General features: G+C 30.3%; 1 protein-coding gene and 2 non-coding genes across 5 annotated transcripts; all 3 read left to right on the top strand.

Annotated features, from left to right (window-relative positions):
- The first annotated feature begins 173 nt into the window (after positions 1 to 173).
- Wipi2_0 (WD repeat domain phosphoinositide-interacting protein 2) lies at positions 174 to 22,087 on the top strand. Of its 3 annotated transcripts, XM_011178328.3 has the most exons (6): positions 174 to 544; positions 666 to 742; positions 17,437 to 18,161; positions 18,224 to 18,616; positions 18,701 to 19,000; positions 20,576 to 22,087. In XM_011178328.3, the coding sequence occupies exons 2-6, from the start codon at positions 699 to 701 to the stop codon at positions 20,677 to 20,679; spliced, it is 1,566 nt and encodes a 521-aa protein (XP_011176630.2). In that variant the 5' UTR covers positions 174 to 544; positions 666 to 698; the 3' UTR covers positions 20,680 to 22,087. The 3 variants fall into 3 exon arrangements, with proteins under 3 accessions (XP_011176630.2, XP_054084089.1, XP_011176631.2); XM_054228114.1 differs by having other exon boundaries at positions 175 to 742; XM_011178329.3 differs by having other exon boundaries at positions 177 to 742; positions 20,579 to 22,087.
- Positions 13,539 to 13,752, top strand: LOC114803558 (small nucleolar RNA U3). Its single transcript, XR_003752040.1, has one exon. It is a non-coding gene; the product is annotated as a small nucleolar RNA U3 (small nucleolar RNA).
- Positions 16,619 to 16,759, top strand: LOC114803561 (U4 spliceosomal RNA). The gene has a single exon (XR_003752043.1). It is a non-coding gene; the product is annotated as a U4 spliceosomal RNA (small nuclear RNA).
- Positions 22,088 to 23,559: the final 1,472 nt, after the last annotated feature.

Below are 23,559 nucleotides of genomic sequence, written 5' to 3'. Positions count from 1 at the left end.
AAAAGTTAATAAACAATTTTTACAATATTTTTATTTTAATACGTAAATTTGCACAAAAAATAAATGTAATTATTGCACGTATAGTTGGCAATGCAGACAATCTCCACAGTGTTGCCAATGATATCAAAAAGGTTTACATTTGTATATACATTTTTCCAATAAGAAAGAAAGAAAAACAACAACGAATTAGACCAAAAGCAAGTGCATAATATAAAAATATAAAATGTACACAAAAAGAAACGACGAGTAATCGAACGCCAAACCAAAGGGGATCTTCAGAAACAAAAGCGTTTGAATGCAAAGCGTTTTGTACATTCTCTGAGCAAAGTAGTAACTAATATTTCGTCGTATAAAACGCAATAGTGTATAATAAAAACAAAACTATCCAGCAGACATTTCAAATAGCAATAACAAAGCTGTTGCGAACTGAGACGAAATAGAAATACGATAGAAGTGGGCGAAGAAGCAATTGCTGCAGTACACTCAAATACAGAAAAAATTCTAGCTGTGCAAAGAATAAACAAATAGATATTTACTAAAAAAGGTCAATTGCGGTAATTTCGCTAAATAAAAAAAAAGTGTGTTAAATAGTGAAAGTGTACAAGTGTATATTTATAAAACTACCGAAAACAACTAAATAACAGTAATTTCGTGTGTTGTTACAGTTTCGAAGGAAAAGCGCAAAAAAAAGAATAATTATGGCTACCTCAGGATATCAACTAAATTTCAATCAGGATTTTACGTAAGTGCATAAATTATTACAAACAAAAATAAAAGTTACATCAAATTTCTAATTGCAAAACACCATAGAAATTGCGTGCAAACGTATTTGGATATGAACATATGACGCTTGCAAGTGAAACCTTGAAAAACGTAAATAAAAAAAAAATTGCAAATAACAAGGTAAATGAGTGGAACAAAGAGATTAGGAAAAAATTGAAATGGAAGGCTTGTTAGCTTTAGCAAATGGTTTGAAAGTTGAGTTGCTGCTTAATAAACTTTAGCACTGAAAACGAAATGCAGTGGACATTCTTGTTTTATACGTAGATATAAACAAACAAGTGCAAACATAACAATCTCCTTGGTATAACATATTCTTTTCTGAAATGTGATTTTTACTGTTTTAAAGAACAAGTTCTATTTGTTGTGCTTTGTCGGTTGTTTTTTACTTAAGTAATTATTTTTGTTAAACATCTTGTAGGAATAACAATTTCCAGCACAAAAGTGTTTACGTCAAGAGACAAGAAAAACAAAGACAGTCTTCTTTTTGGTAGTAATTTGGATTTATTGTTGCTGTTTCATAGCAGATGGGCCTGGCTTTTATTGCACCTAATTATCAAATATTAGTAAATAATTTGAGTCACCTTCGATCAAACAAAACGATGTATTGTCATTATTGTACAGCTGATCAGTAATTTCATTACATATATATGTTGTTTGGTCTGATTGTTTGACAGTGACTTATTAAAGAATGACCTTGATGTATATATGTAGGTTTCCTCAAAATACATATGCACATATATTGGACAGGGTGCGTTATAGTAATAAATTAACTAAACTTTAGATTATCTTTCAATACAAAAATTTTAGAAAATAATATTTATATTTTTTCTGTGAGACCATTAAAGTGTTTCCAATTGCCAAATTTGTATCTTGCATGAAATAAATAAATATGAAATGCAAAAGCAACCTCAAAAAACACATTAATTAAAGTTTAATTAAGAATTTGACAGAAAAAAAGTATGCTAATGCATAATAGAAAAAAATTACTAAATTTACAGACATTTTAGTTATATTTCTTAATATGTTTTTGCTACTAATTAATAGGCAGTGCCATAAATTAAAAAAAAAATAAACTTCTAAAAACTCTCACTCAGTTGACTAGCAAGTTATCGCCTTTCTACAGCGAATGCACTTCTATAATTAACATTGAAGAGTTCAAGGTTTGCTTTATCTCAAACATACAAACAATTGTTGTTGTTTTGTTTTTAAAATGTACACCTTTTTTGTTTTTAAGCTTAATTATTTATCACTAAAGGCATTATCATTTGTTGGTTGTTAGATGACGGCATTTGGAAACAGAAATTGATTAAAATTAAAAAGTAAAATAAAAAGTAACTTTAATAAAATTTAAAGGGTACGTGATGGCAGTTGAATATTTCTATCATTCTAGTGGGTATATAGTCATAATCAGATCATGATATTACCATTCATTCAACGAATGTTTAAATACATATACATACGTACATAAATAATTAGTGTATATGTTTGTATATATCTGCAATTATTTGCATTGACTGACATACATATTTATTGTAAAAATATAGTTTAATCAGCAAAATATTATTTTTAATAAGTACAAATATATTGTTGATTGCACGTGATTCTTATACCTCACACTGGTGTTCGCTGCAAAGTTTTAAATCATTTAACAGTATGCGTGTACAAAGCGATATCAGTTTTATATTATAAATTTTAGTATCACTCCACATATTTATATAATTTAAGTACTGGGAGCAATGTCCTTTTACCTGCAAAATGATAAGTTTTTACGTATGTGCATTCATAAATGTTTATGTATAAGTATATATGTACATATTTTTGTACATATATGCATTTAATTGGCAATTTTTCACTCACAGCGCACTTTCAACAATCTTGATTTATTGCATTCGAAACATTATCAAATGTTTAAAAATACGATTTCATTTAATTAAATTAATTAAAAGATTATATGTGCATTTATAATATAGGGTGTCACAATGAGATGAAACTGTTACAGAAATGTGATCTTCATCTATAGCTTGAATAAGTTGAATTAAATTGGCGATTTGTTTACATTTCCTTTATTCTTATGGATTATTCACTTCTATTTTTCTAAAAAAAAAACTCAAAATATATTTTTAATTATTAATTTTTTAACATAGTATTTTTAATGAAATCAACATTTTAATAAGAATACTTGCTATTATTGTTTATTTACATAGATGATGAGATTTAGGCTAATATTATCTTTGTAGCATATTATGGAAATAGTTATAAAGAATATTGCTAACGTTAGCTGGTTGATATCCAGATATCAATTCGTCACTCTGTCCTATACATACAGATATATGTATATGCAGTCATGACTATTGTAGGGCTGATCTTGTTCTTATTCCAAGAGATGCTGTTCTTTTAAAATACATATATACTTTCATCTCCAATGACCTCAGTTTTCTACAATTTTAACAACAAGAACGAATATTTTTTAATTAAAATTTAGGAAAACATCATTTCATCTAAAATAATTTTGTTCTGAAAAACATTTTGGTTTTAAGTTTAATTCGAATTTGAAGGAAACCAATTTTTATTCAATATAGCTACATATGGGCATTTCCGCCATATCGAACGGGACAATCGTACACCTTTCAACTAAAATAAAATATGAACTAAAATGTTTTTTAATTTTGACAGTAGGATTTTTAATATCTCTTCATTAGCTCTACATTTAGTGTTAAGGTTGATTTTGGAACGGTTTTCATTTTCAAGATAATTGCAAAAAACCAAGGCATTCGCACAGGACAAAAAATGGAAGTCGTTTTTGGGGTCAACGATTCAAACGGCGATTTCAGCGAATTGTGAGGCAATATTCAAATGTTTTTTATTGTACAATGTTGCGCATTGATGGCCTTTAAAGATGGTATGAATTTCATCCAAAATTAATTTATAGTTTTTTTTAATTAATTATTAATCACATTCGCACGGTACATGTCGCACGGGACATTTTTGCCATCATAATCTTTATGTTGATTTTGTTGTTATAATACGTAATTATTTAAATACAAGTCCAATAAAATGGCTTAAAAAAGTAGTAAATGTATTTATTTATTTATTTTAACCAACATCCAACGAGAAACACAACAAAAATTCTATAGTATGAAATGAAAATAGTATTATGAATGTGAAATACAGTTCCTCGGATATAAAAATTTTTGGATTTCGTTATCTGCTAGACTTTTCATTTGATAACTGCTCCCACTCCATCGACGGCTCCTTGCAAAAAAATTATATTCTAATGAACACTATTTTAATTATTTTATAAAATCAACCAGTATTGATAATATAAATTTGATTTTAAACTGAGAGCAGTTACCTTAAAAAAAAAATAAATATTTTAGAAAAGCAACTAAATGATTTATTAATTTTAGTTAAGAGATTTATCAAGAAAATAATATGTCGTGCGTTAACTTCTCACTTTTAAAGGCAAACGATTTTCTTCTGACAACCTTATCATATAATTTTGCTTGCCTATAATTTTCGCCAAAATCTATTTGAATAGCTATTTCAGTGGAATTTAAAGTGCGGTTTTTGCTCATATGTAAAATATTAATGTAAATGTATATATTTACATACTTAAGTCAATTTTATAAGACAAAAAATAAATTTTAATTTTTAAATTCCACACCTACGATGTCGCACGGGACCAATTTTAAGTAGTTACCAAAACCACAAATCTTCTGATTTTTGAACAATTTTTTTTTATTTTAATTGTATATAAATTTACTGTTTATACCCAAAACGCAGTGGGAACAAGTGTTGTTTTTTGATGTCGCACGGGACATTAAAATATAGGATAATAAGAGAGCAAAAACTTACAGTTATTTGCAATCGCATGGTTTCTTATGCATTTTATTTTGCTCTTTGTACCGTTATAAAGGTTTTACACAAAGCAAAAAATTTTACATGATATGTTTCTTTAACAATTTTGACGAAAAAACAAATGCAGTAGAAAAATCGAAATTAGAAAAGTAGCTCCTATTCGACTTGGCTTTCGTATATCTCGTAATTGGTTATGAATTAATTTAAAATTAATTTAATATAAATAAATTAAAATATTTTCCTATGAAAATATGCAATAACTTTGTAATTCCAATAATGTTTAATATTTTGTCTGTGGTGAACCTTCTGGCGGAAATGCTCATATGTATGTATGTACATATGTATATCCATTTCATAAGCATGTATTTAGTAAATCCATAAAATTTCATCACGGCTGCCGTCTTCATGTCTCATAGCTACTGACATTCAAATGGAAATAGTGACAGATGTATCTGTAAATGTATTTATATTTGTCAGTAAATGCTAAAAATATGTATATAGAATTTACACACACCCTTGTATGTATATTATATACATATATGTATTTGCAAGCACATGTATATTAAAAAAAAAAAATAATTGAACCTTAAAAGTTACACTCAATTGCATCTCCTCACCGCTTTAACCGCATATTCATTAAAAGCTTCTAACGTTTGTCTAAAGTTACCTGAAGACAAGTCATCATTGCTGATTTATACCACTCAACGTGCCTTAATAAATTGAGTGTCATACTTATAAATATAAAGCTACATATACATATACATATGTACAAACAAACACATTTATATTAAAAGAGACTGTGCAAACTTGCGAAATTAAATATTAGACTGTATGACTAGCGGTCTAACTGGCCTAACCACAATGCTATTTCATTAGAAGTGGCAATCAGCTGATTGTTAAAGAACAAAAACTTGTATTGCATGAGATAAAGAACTCGTACATATGTATGTACATATCTACATATGTATCTAACTGTTCATACGTATAAATGTATTTTTATGTAAATGAATTATATACACTTTTTGTGTACATTGTTATCGCTGTTAAGTTAATAATATTTTTTTTTCTAAGTAACTGTATAATTTCGTTTTCAGTCTTCAGCAGTAACATTTTATTCGAACCTAGCTCGCATTTTTTTTCTTTTTTTTAATTATTTGTTTTTATTTTAAAAGTTTTTAAATTTTTTTCTTATATATTTTTTATATTTCTAAATATATTTTTTTTTAATTTTTATTTTTTTTTTATTTCTTTTTGAATTTTTATTTTTTCAATATTTTTTCTATAATTTTTTTTAATATTTTCTTTTATAATTATTTTTTATTTGTTTGTTTGTATTTTGCTTTGACTTCGTGTCAATTATTAATATAATTTTTCTGTTTTCGTTTTTGTTATCACAATTGCATTTTCTATCTCGCTGACACACTGTTTTGACGTACTTTCTAATAATTGCGAACTTATTTGCTTTATTTTACTACACTATTTACTATTTGCTAGTTGTCTATTTATTTACTGTCCATATAATTTTATACAATCGAGCAACGAACTGCGAAATTGATTAAACAATCAAAATATATACAAACGTACAGATATTTTGCACATATGTAATTGTATTTGTTGTTCTTTGATTGGTGATTTCATTGCGTCTAGCAATAAAAAAAGAGAGAGATCCGCTTAATTAAAGCGATAAACAAGTACCAAGTATCATTCGACTTGTTGAAGAGTCGAGTTATTATTAAAATCTCATAAGTATTTCTTTGCTAGAAAGTTATCTAATCAAAAATATTTATATATAATTGCTATTCAAATTAGCAATCAAGTAATATAATTAAAATTATTTAAATATTAAATATTTAAATATAGAAATGACAATTTTTGGCAAGCTCGCAAGCACTTTATAATAAATAAAATGAAAGTTTGTGCGCCACTTTTGTAAACGATTTATTTATTTAAAACGTCACTGTTGTAAACGATTTATGTATTTATTTAAAACGTAGCTCTGCCTTTATTTATTTATTTTAAAGTGATGCAAAAACATATTTTGTTTATCTCCATTGTAATTGTCGCTGTGGTAAACAACAGGTCGTTGTTAACTTACATCAATAAGGCGATAAGTTCATTTTTATTAATTTTGAAATGTTTTTATAAAATATTTGAAGAGTGAGTTTGAAAATAGAGCACCAAAAATATTAAGTTCCTTTTTTGTTGTAATTTATCGCTAAACTAATTTGGAATTAAAAAACTGAATTTTGTCGCTTGATATTTGTCAATCTTTGTTAATTTGAAAATTTTTTTCCGTACCGTATTGTACATATATTTTCATAACTACGACAAGTCATTTAACGTCGCAATCTTTACCAATATAAAAAGACTATACTCAAAGGAAAGTTCGAAGCTAAAGAAGTTCTCATTCCGATTACTCCGATGGCATTTCAGTTTAAACGATTTCAATATCCGATTCGTCTTGTATTCGCTATAAATATTAACAAATTGCAAAGCCATCCATATAAAATTAACTTAATAACATCCAAAATCAGCTCATTTATTCTCTTTAAGGCAGAAGAAAGTTTGACAAATTCAAAAATGACAAATTGCCAATATAAGTTAAGTGAGCGCTCTGTGGCAATATTGCTATAAGTCTACGATTTTATCATAAAATCTTTGTGCTGTTGGTTTCTGAAACAAAATCGTAAAATGTAAAATGAAGTAATAAGACATAACTATATCTCAAATTATCTCAAATTGGTCCAGATTATATGTTAAACCAAATAAATGCTTTGTATTATCAGCTGATTGTGAATTGCGAAAACTTGACATGGTTGCCACTGAAAATGCTCACACATATATGCAAAATTGTCGTAAAATAAAATGAACAGCTGTTTTACGATATTGCTATTTCGCGATATTGCCATACTAATCGTATATAGGTTATTTCATGACTTTTTAAGTACGCAATAAAAAAACTATAACATACACATGTACATGAAAACATTCCATCGTACTTATCTCAAGTGCATTTTAAAATACAGTAAAACTTCAATAATTTATCCCAACAGAATTTAATAAAAAATATAATTCTAAATTAATGGCAACTGGAACGTTTACAAAAATCGAAAGTGTTGCCAAAAATTGTCACCTTTTTTAGTTGCGTAAATGCATGAGATCATTCAAAAAACAAAAAAAAAAACAAAAAACTATTTCACCAAAACACCACTTGTTTACCTATGTGCTGTGTTTTTTTATTTTTTTTTAATGTTTTTTTATCGACGGTTTCGCTTTTTTTGCGAATAACAACTACTGTGAAATAGTAAACAGTAAATATAAACAAAGCGCAAAGGCCATTTCAAATGCCACTGCGATATCCCCAATGGGTATCACAAAACGACGTATATTTGTTGAGTCATGCATAATAAAAAAAAACATAAATAAATTAGTTGTTAATGGGCGTTGTAGTTAGCACTGGGTGATGGCCAAGTCAGAGATAAAGAGATGTACAACTCTCATATCACTGGAAGTGAGAGCGCAATTGTAAACGTCAAAACCACCTAAACTTTGACAGTTTGTCGAGATGAGGAGGTTTTGACGTTTCGCAATTGGGAAACTGGAAAGGCCAGATTGAAATGTTGCAAAAAAAATAATGCGATGGAAACATTTTTAGCCGCCTTGCAAGATCACTAATAAGAACTTAAAACAATAAATATCAATGAAAACGCGTAATTTAAAAGTGGTTTAAGAATATTTTTGTGAATTGCAGCATCGAGAAACTAATTTTTCATGGAAAATTATAAAAGAAATTGATTTATTTTCAGTTGACACATAATAATTGACCATATTTATTACTGAAACTTCGAAAACCGGCTATTTTAATATACCATTTTATCGCTAAATGAAATTGAAATAAGTTATTTTATATTAAACATTCAGTATATAATAATTTTTAACCATAATAAATGTTGGGTATTTTTATTAAAATGCCCAAAAATTAGTATTTTGTCTGATCTGGTAATAATGCAAAATGTTATAAAAAACGCAAATTTTGAGGCGCTCTCACACTGGAATAAGTTGGACATCCCTTTATCCCTGGCCAAGTGTTGAGTGCCGTAAATGGGGGGCCACGCGTAAGCATTTGTAGATTTAAGTGGCGGTTTGCGCGGATGTATTTCAGCTAATTTCCATTTTGCTATGAAAAAAAATGCTTTTTTGTGCGAAACTATAATTTTTTTATACTACGTAGTTATTTATTAGGGTGATCCCAAAGTTGTACGCTGCAATTTTTAAAATAAAAAAAAACTGAAACTGTACTGATGTTGTAAAAGCGATAATCTACATTGCAAAACGAACTGTAAAACTTTCATTGTAAATAAAACCTTCATGACATCACGAAATATATTTTTCTATCATTCGCTCACCAAAAAATGTGACAAAACTGTGGTCATCTCGATTTCATGATTCGCACCAAAGACATTAGTTGTTGCTTGCTTTATCCTCTTTAAGATATTTGTGGAGGAAAGAAAGATATCTGTTGGCCCCAGAAACGTTCAACAAAGACTTGTTAGTAGACAAAAAAAAATTATACAAAATATCCAGGCTGAAATTCACTGATAATGACTGTTTTGTTGTAATAAAGAATTACGAAATCGAAGAAAATCGAACTTTCATAAAATTTTCCTTCAAATGTTGTTCAAATAGGCTATTTTAATCAGTTTCAGAATACTTTTTGGTTTATAATCTCAGGTATTAGATTAATCAATAACATAATCATAACATCAATGAAATAATTTTACTATTATTTTATATCTTGGAGCTCTCTCTTTTAGGTGATTTGGACTTAATATTTATTAGTCAGATCAATGTGAAAAGTTGAAATTCTATAAATCTCGCTTTTTGTCAACATCTTCCATGTGATTTCCCGAAGATTATTTTATCAAACAGTTTAAGTCCCACCCTAATACATACATATATGTATGCATATTTACTCTGTCTGTATTTAGTATGGAGATTTAAACCAGTCTGCCTGTCAGCCATAATCTGTTTATACTGCTAATATACTTTTTAAATATGCACAATGCACAGCTGACGATTGGACTTCAACGAAACAGGGTCACGTGAGATTAACGTGCCCGCGCATTTTTAACTCACACGTTAAACACGTTTGACTTTGTACGTTTACAGGGTCAGTGGTGTTAGTTTCGATGCAAAAATCACTTATAAATACAATATTTAGCAGCTATAGCTTATATAAATACATACATACAAACATATGAAATTCAATATGGAAAACAAAGCAAAACTAATACAGGGTTATTTGACATATAATATGGTATATACATACACACAAATACATATGTACATATATAAAATAGATAGACAACTGTACTTTTGTATATTCATACATTTAAATGTGTTATCGCTTGCGACTGCATCGCTTTTTGGCTGGTTTCAACTTTTTTTAAATACTTCTACGTTTTAAACTTGGAAGCTATCATTCATAACAGGAAGTAGCATAATTATTTATATTTCGCTATATACATATGTAAATATTTATGTGTGTCTATATAATCATATGCGTACTCAAATTTCTCTGCCCTTCGTATCTCAACTTCTTTGTTGTGTATGTAATATATAGTATACATTCAGGTGCAAAATAGAAGCAACACAAAAAATTTGACTTCACTTATAGTTGAAATTACAAATAATAAATAACATAAATGTATCGGGTGATCCTAGAAAAGATATTTTGTTCAATTGCCTATCACCCATTTTGAGACCCTGCGTTAATTATTAGATAATGGTGTGGTTTTTAGGCCAGTGGAATCATCGATCCATATTTATTCAAAAATAATGCCGGAGAGAACGTAACCGCCAATGGCGATTAGCTTACCGATCCAAACAGACATAGATCGTCGCCCTTGGTCGGATAAAATCAGGTCAATTTCGGCAGCGTAGAACCGGCTGCGTTGGGAATTGTACTACTAAGTACTACGAACTTCAATTTTAAGCTTCGATTATCATGATCGCGCTATTATAATCGACTCTTTGACGCCAGAAATTGAAGCTCATGATCTCGGTGACATTGGATCAGTGTATTTTTTCTTCGGTGAGCAATAATTATTCATATTTTGGGCCGGTCGATTAGCCACCAAAAAAGTGTGATATCTTTTCGACTTTTTCCTGTGGTGATTTACATCAAAAACATCACGCGTCTCATTCGCCAGTTACCAATCGAAAATTGGACTAAACAGATGTACCATCTGAGATGTAGCCGCGGCCAACATTCAAAAGAGATAATTAAATGCCAAATAATGTTATTTCGAATAATAATAAACATACCCCATTAAATTTAAATTTTCTTTTTTTTTTCTTTTAAAAAGTAGGGGACCTCGAAATGAATTACTCTTTATATCCAAACAATTTAAATGTATTTAAAAACCAATTTTTTTCGAGGTATTTACAATCTTAAATTTTTACCAATTTAATTTTTTTGGTCTAATCACCCACTCAATTAAAGATTTAATTTTGTCCTACCATTGTTTTGCCCACAACTGTATCCACTTTATATATGCAAATGCTACACTGTGCTCGTCTGTACTTTATTGTTTGTTTACAATTTCGCTCACGTTTTGTTCACGATTCGATATAGGTGATGCACATACTTATATACACACATACATACATATATACTATATATTTATATGCATAGATATATAATTATGTATTCTTACACACGCCTTCAATGTTATTGCAATGAATTACTTTATTCTAAATTGGTTTAGCTAATTACTTGCATTCACGCTATGACTATTGAAGTACATACATCTATCTTTGTGGGTTTAATTAAAAATAAATATTTGTTGTTAGTATGGATGTACATATGTATATGTATATCATACGTACATATACGTATGTATATCAACTCTCATGTTCGTTTATAAATGTCAATATAAATTATAGTATATAATATTATTAGGTCAATCAATTTTAGCTTAACATCGAATATATTAAATAAAAATGTACATATGTATGTTCGAATATAGTCATTTTTGAATTTAGCACAGTTTACTTTAGTACTAACCTATAGCTACATACATATGTACATGTAGCTGTTGAATATTATTTCGTATACATACAGTGACTCACAAAAGTATTTTGCAAATACGGGATAATTAAATAAATTTATGATTTTTATAATTTATTAAATTAAGAATAAATAAAAATTTATTCTTTATTGATGTGTTGCAAAAATTAAAAAATATAATATATTTCAAAAAAAAACTGCAAAATATAATGAAATTCAATATTTATGATTCACAATAGACTTTTGTGCTTACTTTGAGCAGTTCCGCTTGTAATCAACCATTAAGGGATTAGATGGGTTTTCAAATTTCCAAAATTTAAAAAAGAATGTGTCTTATATGCTTAGAATATTCTCACAAAAATTTAATTGTAGCAAAATTCTGAGAGTTAAACCCATTGGGAGTGCGCCTATCAGGCCGCTTTAGTTTCAATTTATAACATTAAAAGCATATATCTCAAAACTTAATTATATAAGTTGGTGAACACGATTTTTCGAAAAATTCAACAAGTTTATTACAACTATTTCCAGCCAATATACATACATATGTCCAAAATTTAGCAAAAATGTGATTTTTTTGTCAAAAATTAAAATTAGTAATAGTATTATCTTTTTTCCTTTAACTAGATTTATCCATGTACTATCGAAATATTTTTGGTTTATTGATTTTTGATGAACCAAAATAGCACCGAAGTTGATTTTACATACATATTTAAAAAAAAATATATAAAAACAACCTCTGAAAAGTTAGGTGGGCCCTTAAGCAAATTAGTATAGAACTTCAACAAAATTATCTAGTTAATGAGCGTTACTTCCATATCTCGAGCAAAACTTTTTCGATTGAACATTTAAATACGAAAAGTAGTCTAATCTATTGTAGTTTCTTCAGATTGCATCATTCCTTAGTTGTACTGTACACTTTAGTAACAGATTGTACCGACGTTATTTAGTTCTGCTTCCCGAAAAAATTTTTACGAGATTAGAATCTTGAATTGTTTTTAATGAGTTGTTTAGTCTGCGGAATGTTCTTTCTAAAGCTTATCGAGGTTTTCTCACATAACTTTACGAGTAAATCTTTTCGATTTTGAAATGTCATCTACAGAAACTTGATGCAACAGCCATTATGTAGGTACTTAAATCCCCGACTTCGGTTTTTCAAAATTTAAAATTTTATTGTGAATCCACTCAGCGGGGAATACAGTAGCTAAAGAACTATTTAGAAAAAATAAACTAACCACTGTCAAATCAGAAATATCGATAGATTCAGACCAAAGTAAAGTTGAACTTCTCCAACTCGAATCACCATAATCCCCAAAACACTTCAAGTTAGAGAGACTTCGAGTTGTGGAAGGTAATTTGTATAAAATTTGACTTCTATTGCCAATTAAAGAGTTCGAGTTATGGGAATTATAAATTTTAAGAAAATATATACGATTTACAATAGTGTTTGTCATCGTAGAAAAATTAAATAGCTGATTTCATCATCGCTTAGCATTTGAGGCCCCATCTACCTACTACCAAAAATCCATACTTTGCTATGTCACTGTTGGTAAACACACACACACTTTTGTATTGTTCTGCCGTTGTACATCAGCCACCACTAAATTATAGTGTACTGCTTGTGTGTAGTTTTTTTTTGTGCTTGATTTTCACATACATACATATGTATATGTATATAGATATTTTGTTGTTGTTTAATGTACATTTATAGCACACTGTCATGTATCAACATTTTGTTCATTTTCTAGTTTTGAAAGTGTACACTTTAGTTCTCAACCACTTTATCAGCAGTTGACATTAAGAGTTTACCTCTGTGGCTGTTAAAGTTAAGACTATACTTCACAGGATCATTTCTGTAGTCAGTCTTCATTTACTTTCTTTGCAAATCGAAAGTATTCGAACCCGCGATGAGGAGGTATATCGTTTTATCTGACAGCGTGAGGTTTATGAACTTCATCACTAATTTTGTCTTATGGCATATTTGCGATGATGTTTCTTCGATGATCGCTCGGTTTACACGGATAAAACGACTTCTGAGTGGTCGAAACAAATTTTAAATTAATAAATATCAAGGGAACGGAAATAAAATTGGATGATCATCATGGTTGCATCATCATATCATGCGGTTTGGCATATTTAATGTCTTGCCCAAATAAAAGCGGCAGCGGTAAATGACTGTCAAAAAATTCTCATGCCCATACCAAAGTGTTTTTTTAAATGAATAAAAGAAAATGTCGAATACTTTCTGCTTAGGAAGCAATTTACTAAGGTTTTGTGCTCCAACTGACAAATTGCAAACAATTTTATCAATAAATATTATATTGTTTAAGATAAAAAAGACGGGTTAATGTAAACAAATACATGAATTGTTTACTATTTTATTGTCAAAAACGGGTATGTCAAATACTTATTTCACTTTGTTGAATACACTTTAATCGTACCCAAATCTACATATAACGGCCTTCCCAAAATAAAAGCGTTGGCGGAACGTTTTTTAACGCTCAGCGTTAACGTCGATGCGCCATCCCTAAATAAAAGCGGCAATTTTACGTCAAATATCAAAATGTTTACTTGAATTGTTGTTGTGAAATTTTATTGTACAGAGAAACTTCGTTTTTTGCAGCCAACTTTACTTCGGAACGCTCTGTCAAAATAGAAAATTTCAACCGCTCAGCGTCGCCGTCGCGTTATTTCGGTATGCGCCTTACAAATTGTATGGACATGAGAATTTTTTGACAGTCATTTGCCGCTGCCGCTTTTATTTAGGGAAGGCAGTAAAACATTTCATAACGTACAATGCAAAGAAAACAGGTTGAGACGGGAATGAATAGTAATTTTGCCATAAAGACTATTTTGCTAGGCGCAGTAGATATCAAAAATGCCAAAATTTTGCGAAAACTTATGTTAATATGCCCCGACTGTTTTTGGAATTACGTTATTTTGTCAGATGAATAAAAACCTGGAGTTCTCTAAGATACTGCAGCCAAAAAATATTTCACGCACGAGCTTTTATTCGTCAGGAGTTGGAAAACTGGTTAAATTTGACTGCAAGGTAACTGGTGAGCTCTATGATGATGTATTAAAGCAAAACCGTTCAAAAGTACTGAGGAAATGTGAGTGATTATATCTTTTAACAGAATAATGACCCCAAGCACAACAGCAGAATAGCGTAGCTGTTTTTTTTATTGAAACAACGATTGACTGGCCACCTCAAATTCAAATATAATGTTATATAAATTTATTTATATTTTTCGAAGATCAAACTTTGACCCTTCTTAGCAACTGAATTGGCAAAATAATTAAATAATATTTTTTTAAGAAATATTTTCGAAATTCCAATTAAAATATTTTGATTTTGAAATCTTAACTTCGAAAATCGGCGAATACAATACCCAGAAAAAGTTTAGTTTTCAATTTTTGGTCCAATACCCAGAAGTAAAGTAGATTCTGTCGTATAGTTTAATTAGCCTCGCTCTCTCTATATAATAAATACAGTGGAACTTCTCTAACTCGAATCACTATAATACACAAAAAAACCTTCGAGTTAGAAAGACTTCGAGTTATAGAATTTTAATTAAAATATAAAATTGTTCAAAAAACTTTCAAATATAGATTTAAACCCTGTTTTATTTATTTTGCTTCGTATAAATGTTTTTGGAAATATGCAAAAAATGTATTCGGTAATTTTGTTTGTTGCAGTTTATAATTATTGGCCCTTCACGTCTGTATCCCATGCCTTTGTTACATGTTTTATGCAATCCATAAGAGTAATATCATACTTTTTGTTCGCCTCCATAAAATATAGAGGGGCTCGTCTTAAATTCAGCCTCGATAGTAAAAATATAAATTTTGTATTATGTCTTGGTCGATTTATGGAACGAAATATGTACATATGTATGAAATTTTACTTCTATTGCCAATTCAAAAGTTCGAGTAATGTAGATCTTCGAGGGTTCCATTGTAGTTAGTAGATATAGTTTAATTAACCTCGCTCTCTCTTAAATAATATGGTAAAAAATTGGAATGAAATGTAAAATTTTACTCATATTGGAATTTTAAGAATTATTTTCACTTTGAAAAGAAAATTAAAAATATAAATTAATTACTCAACTTCTATATCAATAAATTATCTAGCAAAATTTCACCATATTTGAGTGTAAAAAGTAGAAATAGGAATGAAAACCAGATATGAAATAAATACCACGGCTTTACTTTATTGATGCTGTTGCTTAGAGTAGAGTTGCTTAGAGTAGAGTTGTGTTTTCACGCTCGAGGTGTCGTTGGTTCGAAGCCTGGTGAACTCAATTATTTTTAGTTATCAGATTTTGCTTAGTTTTCTTTTTTAAATGTTTTATAAAGAAAAAGCACATAAATAATCGTCTTGCATTGTTCAAATTTAGAAATTCATTTATTTAGACATAAAATAAATTCTTACGCTGTCTGAATAACATACATATGTATGTACATGTCCATCCATATCCACTTTTCAACCTCAAACGTGCAAATTATATTTACAAATGAAACATTTCAATGAAGAACACGTAAACGTTTTATTAATCAGTCGAAACAAACAAAATGCAATATTCCGACACACGCACAAACATAAATACGTAGTCACATACATACATAAGTACAAATAAATTGACTTCATATTTTCACTTTTTGAATTGTTGCGCTGCTGTTTGTGTTTGTTGCCTAGTGCCAGAAATAAACCAAACCACTCACAAAATAACCAACCACCAAACCTAAATTCTGCTCTACCTGCTCACCGCTACGCGTCTCGCTTTGCTTATCAGCTTTTCATTCGGCACAAGCGCGGTTGTGTCACGCACACTGTGTTCGCTTGCAATTCTCATACGCTTAATGAATATGTGCAATGAAGTAACTTTTGTTGAGCGTTGTTAAGTTAGCTTTGCGCAGAGGCGATATCGTAACCAATGAGGTTCTACCGAGGTGCGATTATTGCTAGTTGAAAACTTTAACCAATACCCCGCCGTGGAGGACGTGAAATACCGTCCGCCAAGGCAATTTTTGGAAGCCCGAGAGGGCTTGTTTATTAATACATTTCACATAGTTATAAGAAGAGTTGCATCGATTTTAACATAAGTTCGTTTATGTACTTATTGGAAAGAAAGAGCAGAAAGAAGTGGGATTTATTGTGGATGACGGCATCGTCCATCTTAATAATATTTTTAAGATCTTAAATTGATTAAAATTAAAATACATACGGAAATATTGAAAATCCTAGACTGACCTCTAACGTTTTGACAGGACGTTATGCTGACAGAAAATCAGAAAATGAATGTAGCTGGCTTCCCACACATTGTATGGAATGAAGATAGGCTTAATCGGCTAATATCGAAAAATTAACTAAATTACCGGACTTATGTTGTTGTTGTTGTTGTAGCGATATACAACATTCGCAATTTGACATTCCTTGGACGGATAAAAGTCTGGGTCCGGTTCGGTTAAGTAGAATCGACCATCGTGGGAACGGACTGAGTCTTTAGTAGGATGCTAAACAACCTCATGCCCAATTAACCCCAGCCATGTAACATCCCTTTCCGTTTGGTCGGGCACCGTTTCTTGGTCCTGGTGTTAGATGACTTATTTTTGCTAGTTCAAGCAGAGCTAGATAGTGGAAATAAACACAATCTCAATTTTATATTTAATAAACAATAAAAAATAACTGTATTAATTTTTTCCGACTTCTTCACCACTTTCAGTTCGATTTCCGTTCTGGATGGTAGCGATGGTTTTCGTATCTTCTCCATTAATAGCTGTGACAAGGTTGAGGAAATCTACACGAGCGATGCCGAGCATATTGTCTTAATGGAACGTCTCTTTAACACCTCACTAGTGGTGATGGTCACTGCCGAGAACCCGAATTGCTTGCAAATGCTGCACTTCAAGAAGAATCAGAAAATCTGCAATTGTGTCTATCCCACGAATATACTCAGCATACGAATGAATCGTACGCGTTTGATTGCCTGCCTGGAGGAGAGTATACACATACATGACATACGCGACATGAAGCGATTGTACTCCATTGAGAATATTGCACCCAATGAGTTGGGCCTGTGCTCGCTGTCGCTCAACTCGCATTTGGCCTTTCCCATTTGCAGCACCAGCGGCGATTTGCGGCTGTATAACGCCTCCAAGCTGAAACCGGGCATTGTAATACATGCGCACGAAAGCCGCTTGTCGGCATTGAATTTCTCGCCGAGCGGTCAGCTATTGGCGACCGCCTCCGAGCGTGGTACTGTGATACGTGTATTCTGTGTGAAGACTGGTCAGCGCGTGCAGGAGTTCAGACGCGGTGTGAAACGTTGTGTGCGCATTGCATCGTTGGTGTTTGCGGTGAATGGACAATTTCTCTGTGTCACATCCAATACGGAAACGGTGCACATCTTTAAAATCGATGAAAAGGCTGTGATGATGGCACTAGAGGGTGAGTAGCACACACATCTTTTGTTTTTGTACTCTGTATTTATAAAGTTCATCACGTTGCAGCTGAAGCCTTGAAGGCGGCTAACGCTACTGCTGAGAAGCAGCCGGAAACGTTATCACCAACGTCGTCGAGTGCTGAGGCTAGCGGTTCAGATGTCTCATTATCGCCGAATAGCAGCGGCTGGTCCGAATATCTCTCGAAGGCGGTATCCTCGTACCTTTTGCCCACCCAAGTGAGCGATGTGCTGGCGCAGGATCGCGCTTTTGCCACTGTGGTGTTGGCGCAGCCGGGCATACGTCACATTTGTGGCTTGACGTACGTACAAAAGGATCTGAAAGTGTTGATCGCTAGCGAGGAGGGTTTCCTCTACATACATGAATTCAATGCGGAGGAGGGTGGCGCGTGCAAACTGCAGGCCGTACACGATTTGCGCGGTGCACTCGATGGTGTTGTGGGTGAGTTGGAGTGCTGTTGTTGTTGTATTTGAAAACTAATAATTATTAAATTTTTTAAAAACTTTCATTCATCTTTCTTTACAGAACTGAGTCTCTCCGAGAACAGTGACAAAATGTCGCCAGGCTCATCCAATAAGGAGGCTAGTGGTAGCGGCAATGTGCCCACCATAAATGTCACCGCTGGTAATGCTACACAAACTGCTAGTAGCACAACAAAATCTAGCCAACCAACAACAAGTAAAAGTTCAAGTACAAACGCCAGTAGCGATGCGAAAAGTAAAAAGAGTACCGTTGCACGCTGTATCATACAAAATCCCGATCCGGTGCCGGACAATTCATATGCCGGCATACTTAAGGGTAATCAAAAGCCTGATCCACTAACAGGTAATAACTAAAGCAGTAAAGGGTTTTTCAATAGGGACGCTACAAAAGTAGAATGATAGGGATCTTAAGCGTGTGAGCATCTCTGGGAGATCGTTGTGACGAATTTTGCGAAAAGATCTTGGCCGATATCCTTAGGTTAGGTTAGGTTAGGTTGCAAGGCTGTTTCCCAAATGGAAAAACACACGTAGACTTTAAAATGTAGTCCTTTGTGAAGCCTGGATCCCCCTTAGATTAACAAAATTCGGAGTCGACGAAGCGCCCTGAACCTACTACAAATCTGCAGAGATTCTTAACCTCTATATTCGCTATTTCGCGAGCATGCTCCAAAAAGTAAGAGCCAAGAAATCTCTTTCTTGATCTCGCAAAGGCGGGACATTCCAGAAGAAAGTGATGAGACGATTCCATCTCATCCTCCTCCATGCAGCTTCTACAGCTAGCATCGGGTAAGATTTTTAACCTTACAGCGTGGGCCGATATCCTCGTGAAATGGACTGAGCAACAACTTGAAAATTATCCAGATTTTAATCGAAAAATCATTTCCAGCGATGAGGCTTATTTCTGGTTGAAAGGCTTCATCTATAAGCAAAATATGTTTTATAGGCCAGGCAGCAATCTACACGTACTCCATGAGTCACCTTTGCATCCCGAAAAATTACGGTTTGGTGCGGTTTATGGGCCGGCTGGGTCATTGAGCAGTACTTCTTTTGTGATGTGATTGGGAATCGCTTTCGCTCAATGCTAACCTAATATTTTTGGCCTGAATTGGATGATATGGTCTTGGACAATATGTGGTTCCAACAGGACGGCGCCACAAGCCACCCAGCGAATGTCACAATCGATTTATTGAAAACCAAGTTTGGTCAACGTGTTATCTCACGAAATGGCGCAGTCAATTGGCCGCCTCGGTCGTGCAATTTGGCGCCGTTAGACTATTTCCTGTGGGGCTACGTGAGGTCTATGATCTATTCCAAGGAGCTAGCGACGATTGTTGAACTTCGTACGAATATCGAACGTGAAATTGCAGCAGTATCGGCCGATTTATGCTTGAAGATCGTCGAACATTAGCATTAGGGTTTAGCGTCTGGACTACTGCAAGCGTGCTCGTGCTGGCTATTCAAAAGAAATTGAGTTCCATACATAATGTCATCGAATGTACTTTCACAGGAATAAAGAATTTCATTGATAGCCCAAATTGTTTTTGTAGCGCTCTTATTGAAAAACCCTTTATTATTTGATCTTTGCAATGTTAGAAACACAGATTGCGACAGTCGACGTCAAAAGTTAAAAGAAATGTGAAATTTTTATAGTAAATTGTAAACAATACTTTCATTGATGACGTCACATGCTGTCTAATCATTTTAAAAAATTTCTAGAATGTCACTGTTGTAATCTGTATGTATTTCTAACATTCTTGCTATCTGCCCTCTATTTTGGCTTTAAATTTCAATCATCCATCTCATCTCCACAAAAAATTACTAAATTATTTTCCTTTCCATCCACCACATTTTGCCTTCAAATTCTCTGCAATGGCAATGAATTTGACAACGTCCGACTTCTCTCCATATTCACTTTCAGCAGACTCTGCCAAGTACCGTAAGCTCTGTGATGCCATTGATACGCCATCTAAACTCTTCGATGAACGTCAATTTCCGCCAGTGGCGATTGCAGCACGCGACTGACCAACGAAACGCGCGCGCAATGAGGAGAAGCAACTTTATGCCGTTGTTGAAAGCTTAAATTTGAATTGAATGTAATTAATTGTGTTTGCAAAAGCAAAAATTTTTAATTGTCTGTGAGGCTTTCGCAAAGGCACAGCCGCATTAAAAAAATATTAAATCTAAAAATATAATTAACAATTAAATTAGCAAAATATAAAGCGTATCAATTAGCAAATAATTATTATGTTTAACAACTAATGTCTTACAGTTTAATGCAAAATAAAAACAAAAAAATCTATATATATAGTTACACAACTAATTGTTAGCGCATACATATATTATATACGAGTATTAATATTTAGTTTTAGCATTTTAATTCACACACACATATGTATGTATGTCTGTAAATTTATGTAGCATAAAAGCAATGCAAACAATATTTGTTAGCCAATTAAGCTTAGTAAGCATTTACTTATATACAAACACACACACACACACAGAGTTATATATATACAAACAATATAAATAATTTACTAAACCCTAGCCGGCATGTGTCTAAAAATATTACGATTTTTATGCTTTATACGCTCTCTTTTAAACGAAATTTATATTTATTTGTGTTTTTGTTTTTATTTTTTCGAAGTCACCCAAACGATTTTTTAGTATTTAAAGTTCAACTTATTTTTATTTTATATATATAAACGTTATGTTACTAGCTCAAAATACTCTCGATAAATATTGATTTTATGTTTTAAGTAAACTTTTTGTTTAAACAAAAAAAAAAATTGAAATTTTATTTCGAAATGCTTTCATTGCTGCTTACACATATATGTTTGTAATATTAAATTGTATTTAATTTTTTGCTATTTTTCATTTTAACAACAACAACAATAAAGTACAATAGCACATAATAGCCACAAATATTTTATATATATACATAGCTACATAGTAGTGTACATAACAGAATTAACGTCCACACTTAGCGACAATCTCTCATCCAAAGTCTTAAAAAAGGAAAAGTTTGAAATGTCTGTGTACGTATGTATGTACAGATAAACGATTTGTATGCAGTTAGATTTGTAAGCGGTGTGTTACAATTTGTCAATAAATAGCTACAGCATTGAAAGTGTTAAAACCAAGTACCTAATAAATATATATATTTGAAAACAAACAGAAAGAGCTTATGAAAAAATGAAAAATATAAAATAAATATATATATATATGTATTGTAAACAGTAATGTTGCAATTTTATGTAATAGTGTGGGAGTGAAACTTTGAGAAAGAAAAAGAAAAAAATGCAAAAAAGTATTATTAAAAAAAATTATAACAAAAATTCATGGAAAATGTTAAATAAAATAAAAATAATAATAAAAACAAAACAAAAAATAATAAAAATTCAAGTAAAAAGTTAAATAAAATTAAATAAATTCAAGAAAAATGTTAAAGAAAACAAAAATAATAAAAAAACCAAAAATAATAAAAATTAAAGTAAACTGTTAAATAAAACAAAAATAATAAAAAAAAACCAAAAATAATTAAAATGCAGTTTCTCAAATACTAATATGCATATACTATATAAAAATAAATAAATTGCATTTGCGTAAAAGTAGTTTAAAAGTGAAATACTTATAAAAAAGTAATGTGTTATATATTTAAGAATTATATAATATTTTTAAAATAAACAAATCATAACAACAGGCAAATAAATGTATCAAATGTAAGCAATTGAAATGAATAATGCAACAAAAACGTATACAACATACAATATAAAAAACTTACATTATAACTTAAAATAAAAAAACTATTGGAAACAGTCAATATAACTTTTTGGGAAATTATTTTCATAAAAACTAAAAATTATTTCGAATAGAAAATTGTTTCCGCAAATATTTCAATTATATTAATTTTTTAAATTTTTTTATTAAATTTTGTTCCAATAAATATAAATACAAATATTTCAATTAAATTAATTTTTTAATATGTTGTAATTTATTTTTATTAAATTATTTTCCAATTAATGCAAATAAAAAATATTTTATTGAAAATTATTTCCAAAAAAAATTGTTTCCGCGAATATTTCAATTAAATTAATTTTTTAATTTTTTGGTTTTTTTTTATTAAATTATTTTCCAATAAATACAAATACAAATATTTCAATTAAATTAATTTTTTTATATGTTGTAATTTATTTTTATTAAATTATTTTCCAATAAATATAAATACAAATATTTCAATTAAATTAATTTTTTAATTTTTTGGTTTTTTTATTAAATTATTTTCCAATAAATATAAATACAAATATTTCAATTAAATTAATTTTTTAATATGTTGTAATTTATTTGTATTAAATTATTTTCCAATTAATGCAAATAAAAAATATTTTATTGAAAATTATTTCCAAAAAAAATTGTTTCCGCAAATATTTCATTAAATTAATTTTTTAATTTTTTGGTTTTTTTTATTAAATTATTTTCCAATAAATACAAATATTTCAATTAAATTAATTTTTTTATATGTTGTAATTTATTTTTATTAAATTATTTTCCAATTAATGCAAATAAAAAAGATATTATTAAAAATTATTTCCAAAAAAAATTGTTTCCGCAAATATTTCAATTAAATTAATTTTTTAATTTTTTGGTTTTTTTTATTAAATTATTTTCCAATAAATATAAATACAAATATTTCAATTAAATTAATTTTTTAATATGTTGTAATTTATTTTTATTAAATTATTTTCCAATTAATGCAAATAAAAAATATATTATTAAAAATTATTTCCAAAAAAAATTGTTTCCGCAAATATTTCAATTAAATTAATTTTTTAATTTTTTGGTTTTTTTTTATTAAACTATTTTCCAATAAATACAAATACAAGAATTTCAATTAAATTAATTTGT

Source organism: Zeugodacus cucurbitae, chromosome 3, assembly GCF_028554725.1.
Source record: "Zeugodacus cucurbitae isolate PBARC_wt_2022May chromosome 3, idZeuCucr1.2, whole genome shotgun sequence".
NCBI lineage: Eukaryota > Metazoa > Arthropoda > Insecta > Diptera > Tephritidae > Zeugodacus > Zeugodacus cucurbitae.
Note: the sequence above shows the minus strand (reverse complement) of the source record. Positions and strands in the feature narration are given on the sequence as shown.

Bases quoted from the DNA above. Each gene is read 5' to 3' on its own strand.
- Wipi2_0 (XM_011178328.3), top strand. From the start codon at position 699: ATGGCTACCTCAGGATATCAACTAAATTTCAATCAGGATTTTAC. The intron at 18,162-18,223 runs GTGAGTAGCACA...ATCACGTTGCAG, and splicing joins TGTGATGATGGCACTAGAGG to CTGAAGCCTTGAAGGCGGCT. The intron at 18,617-18,700 runs GTGAGTTGGAGT...CTTTCTTTACAG, and splicing joins TGCACTCGATGGTGTTGTGG to AACTGAGTCTCTCCGAGAAC.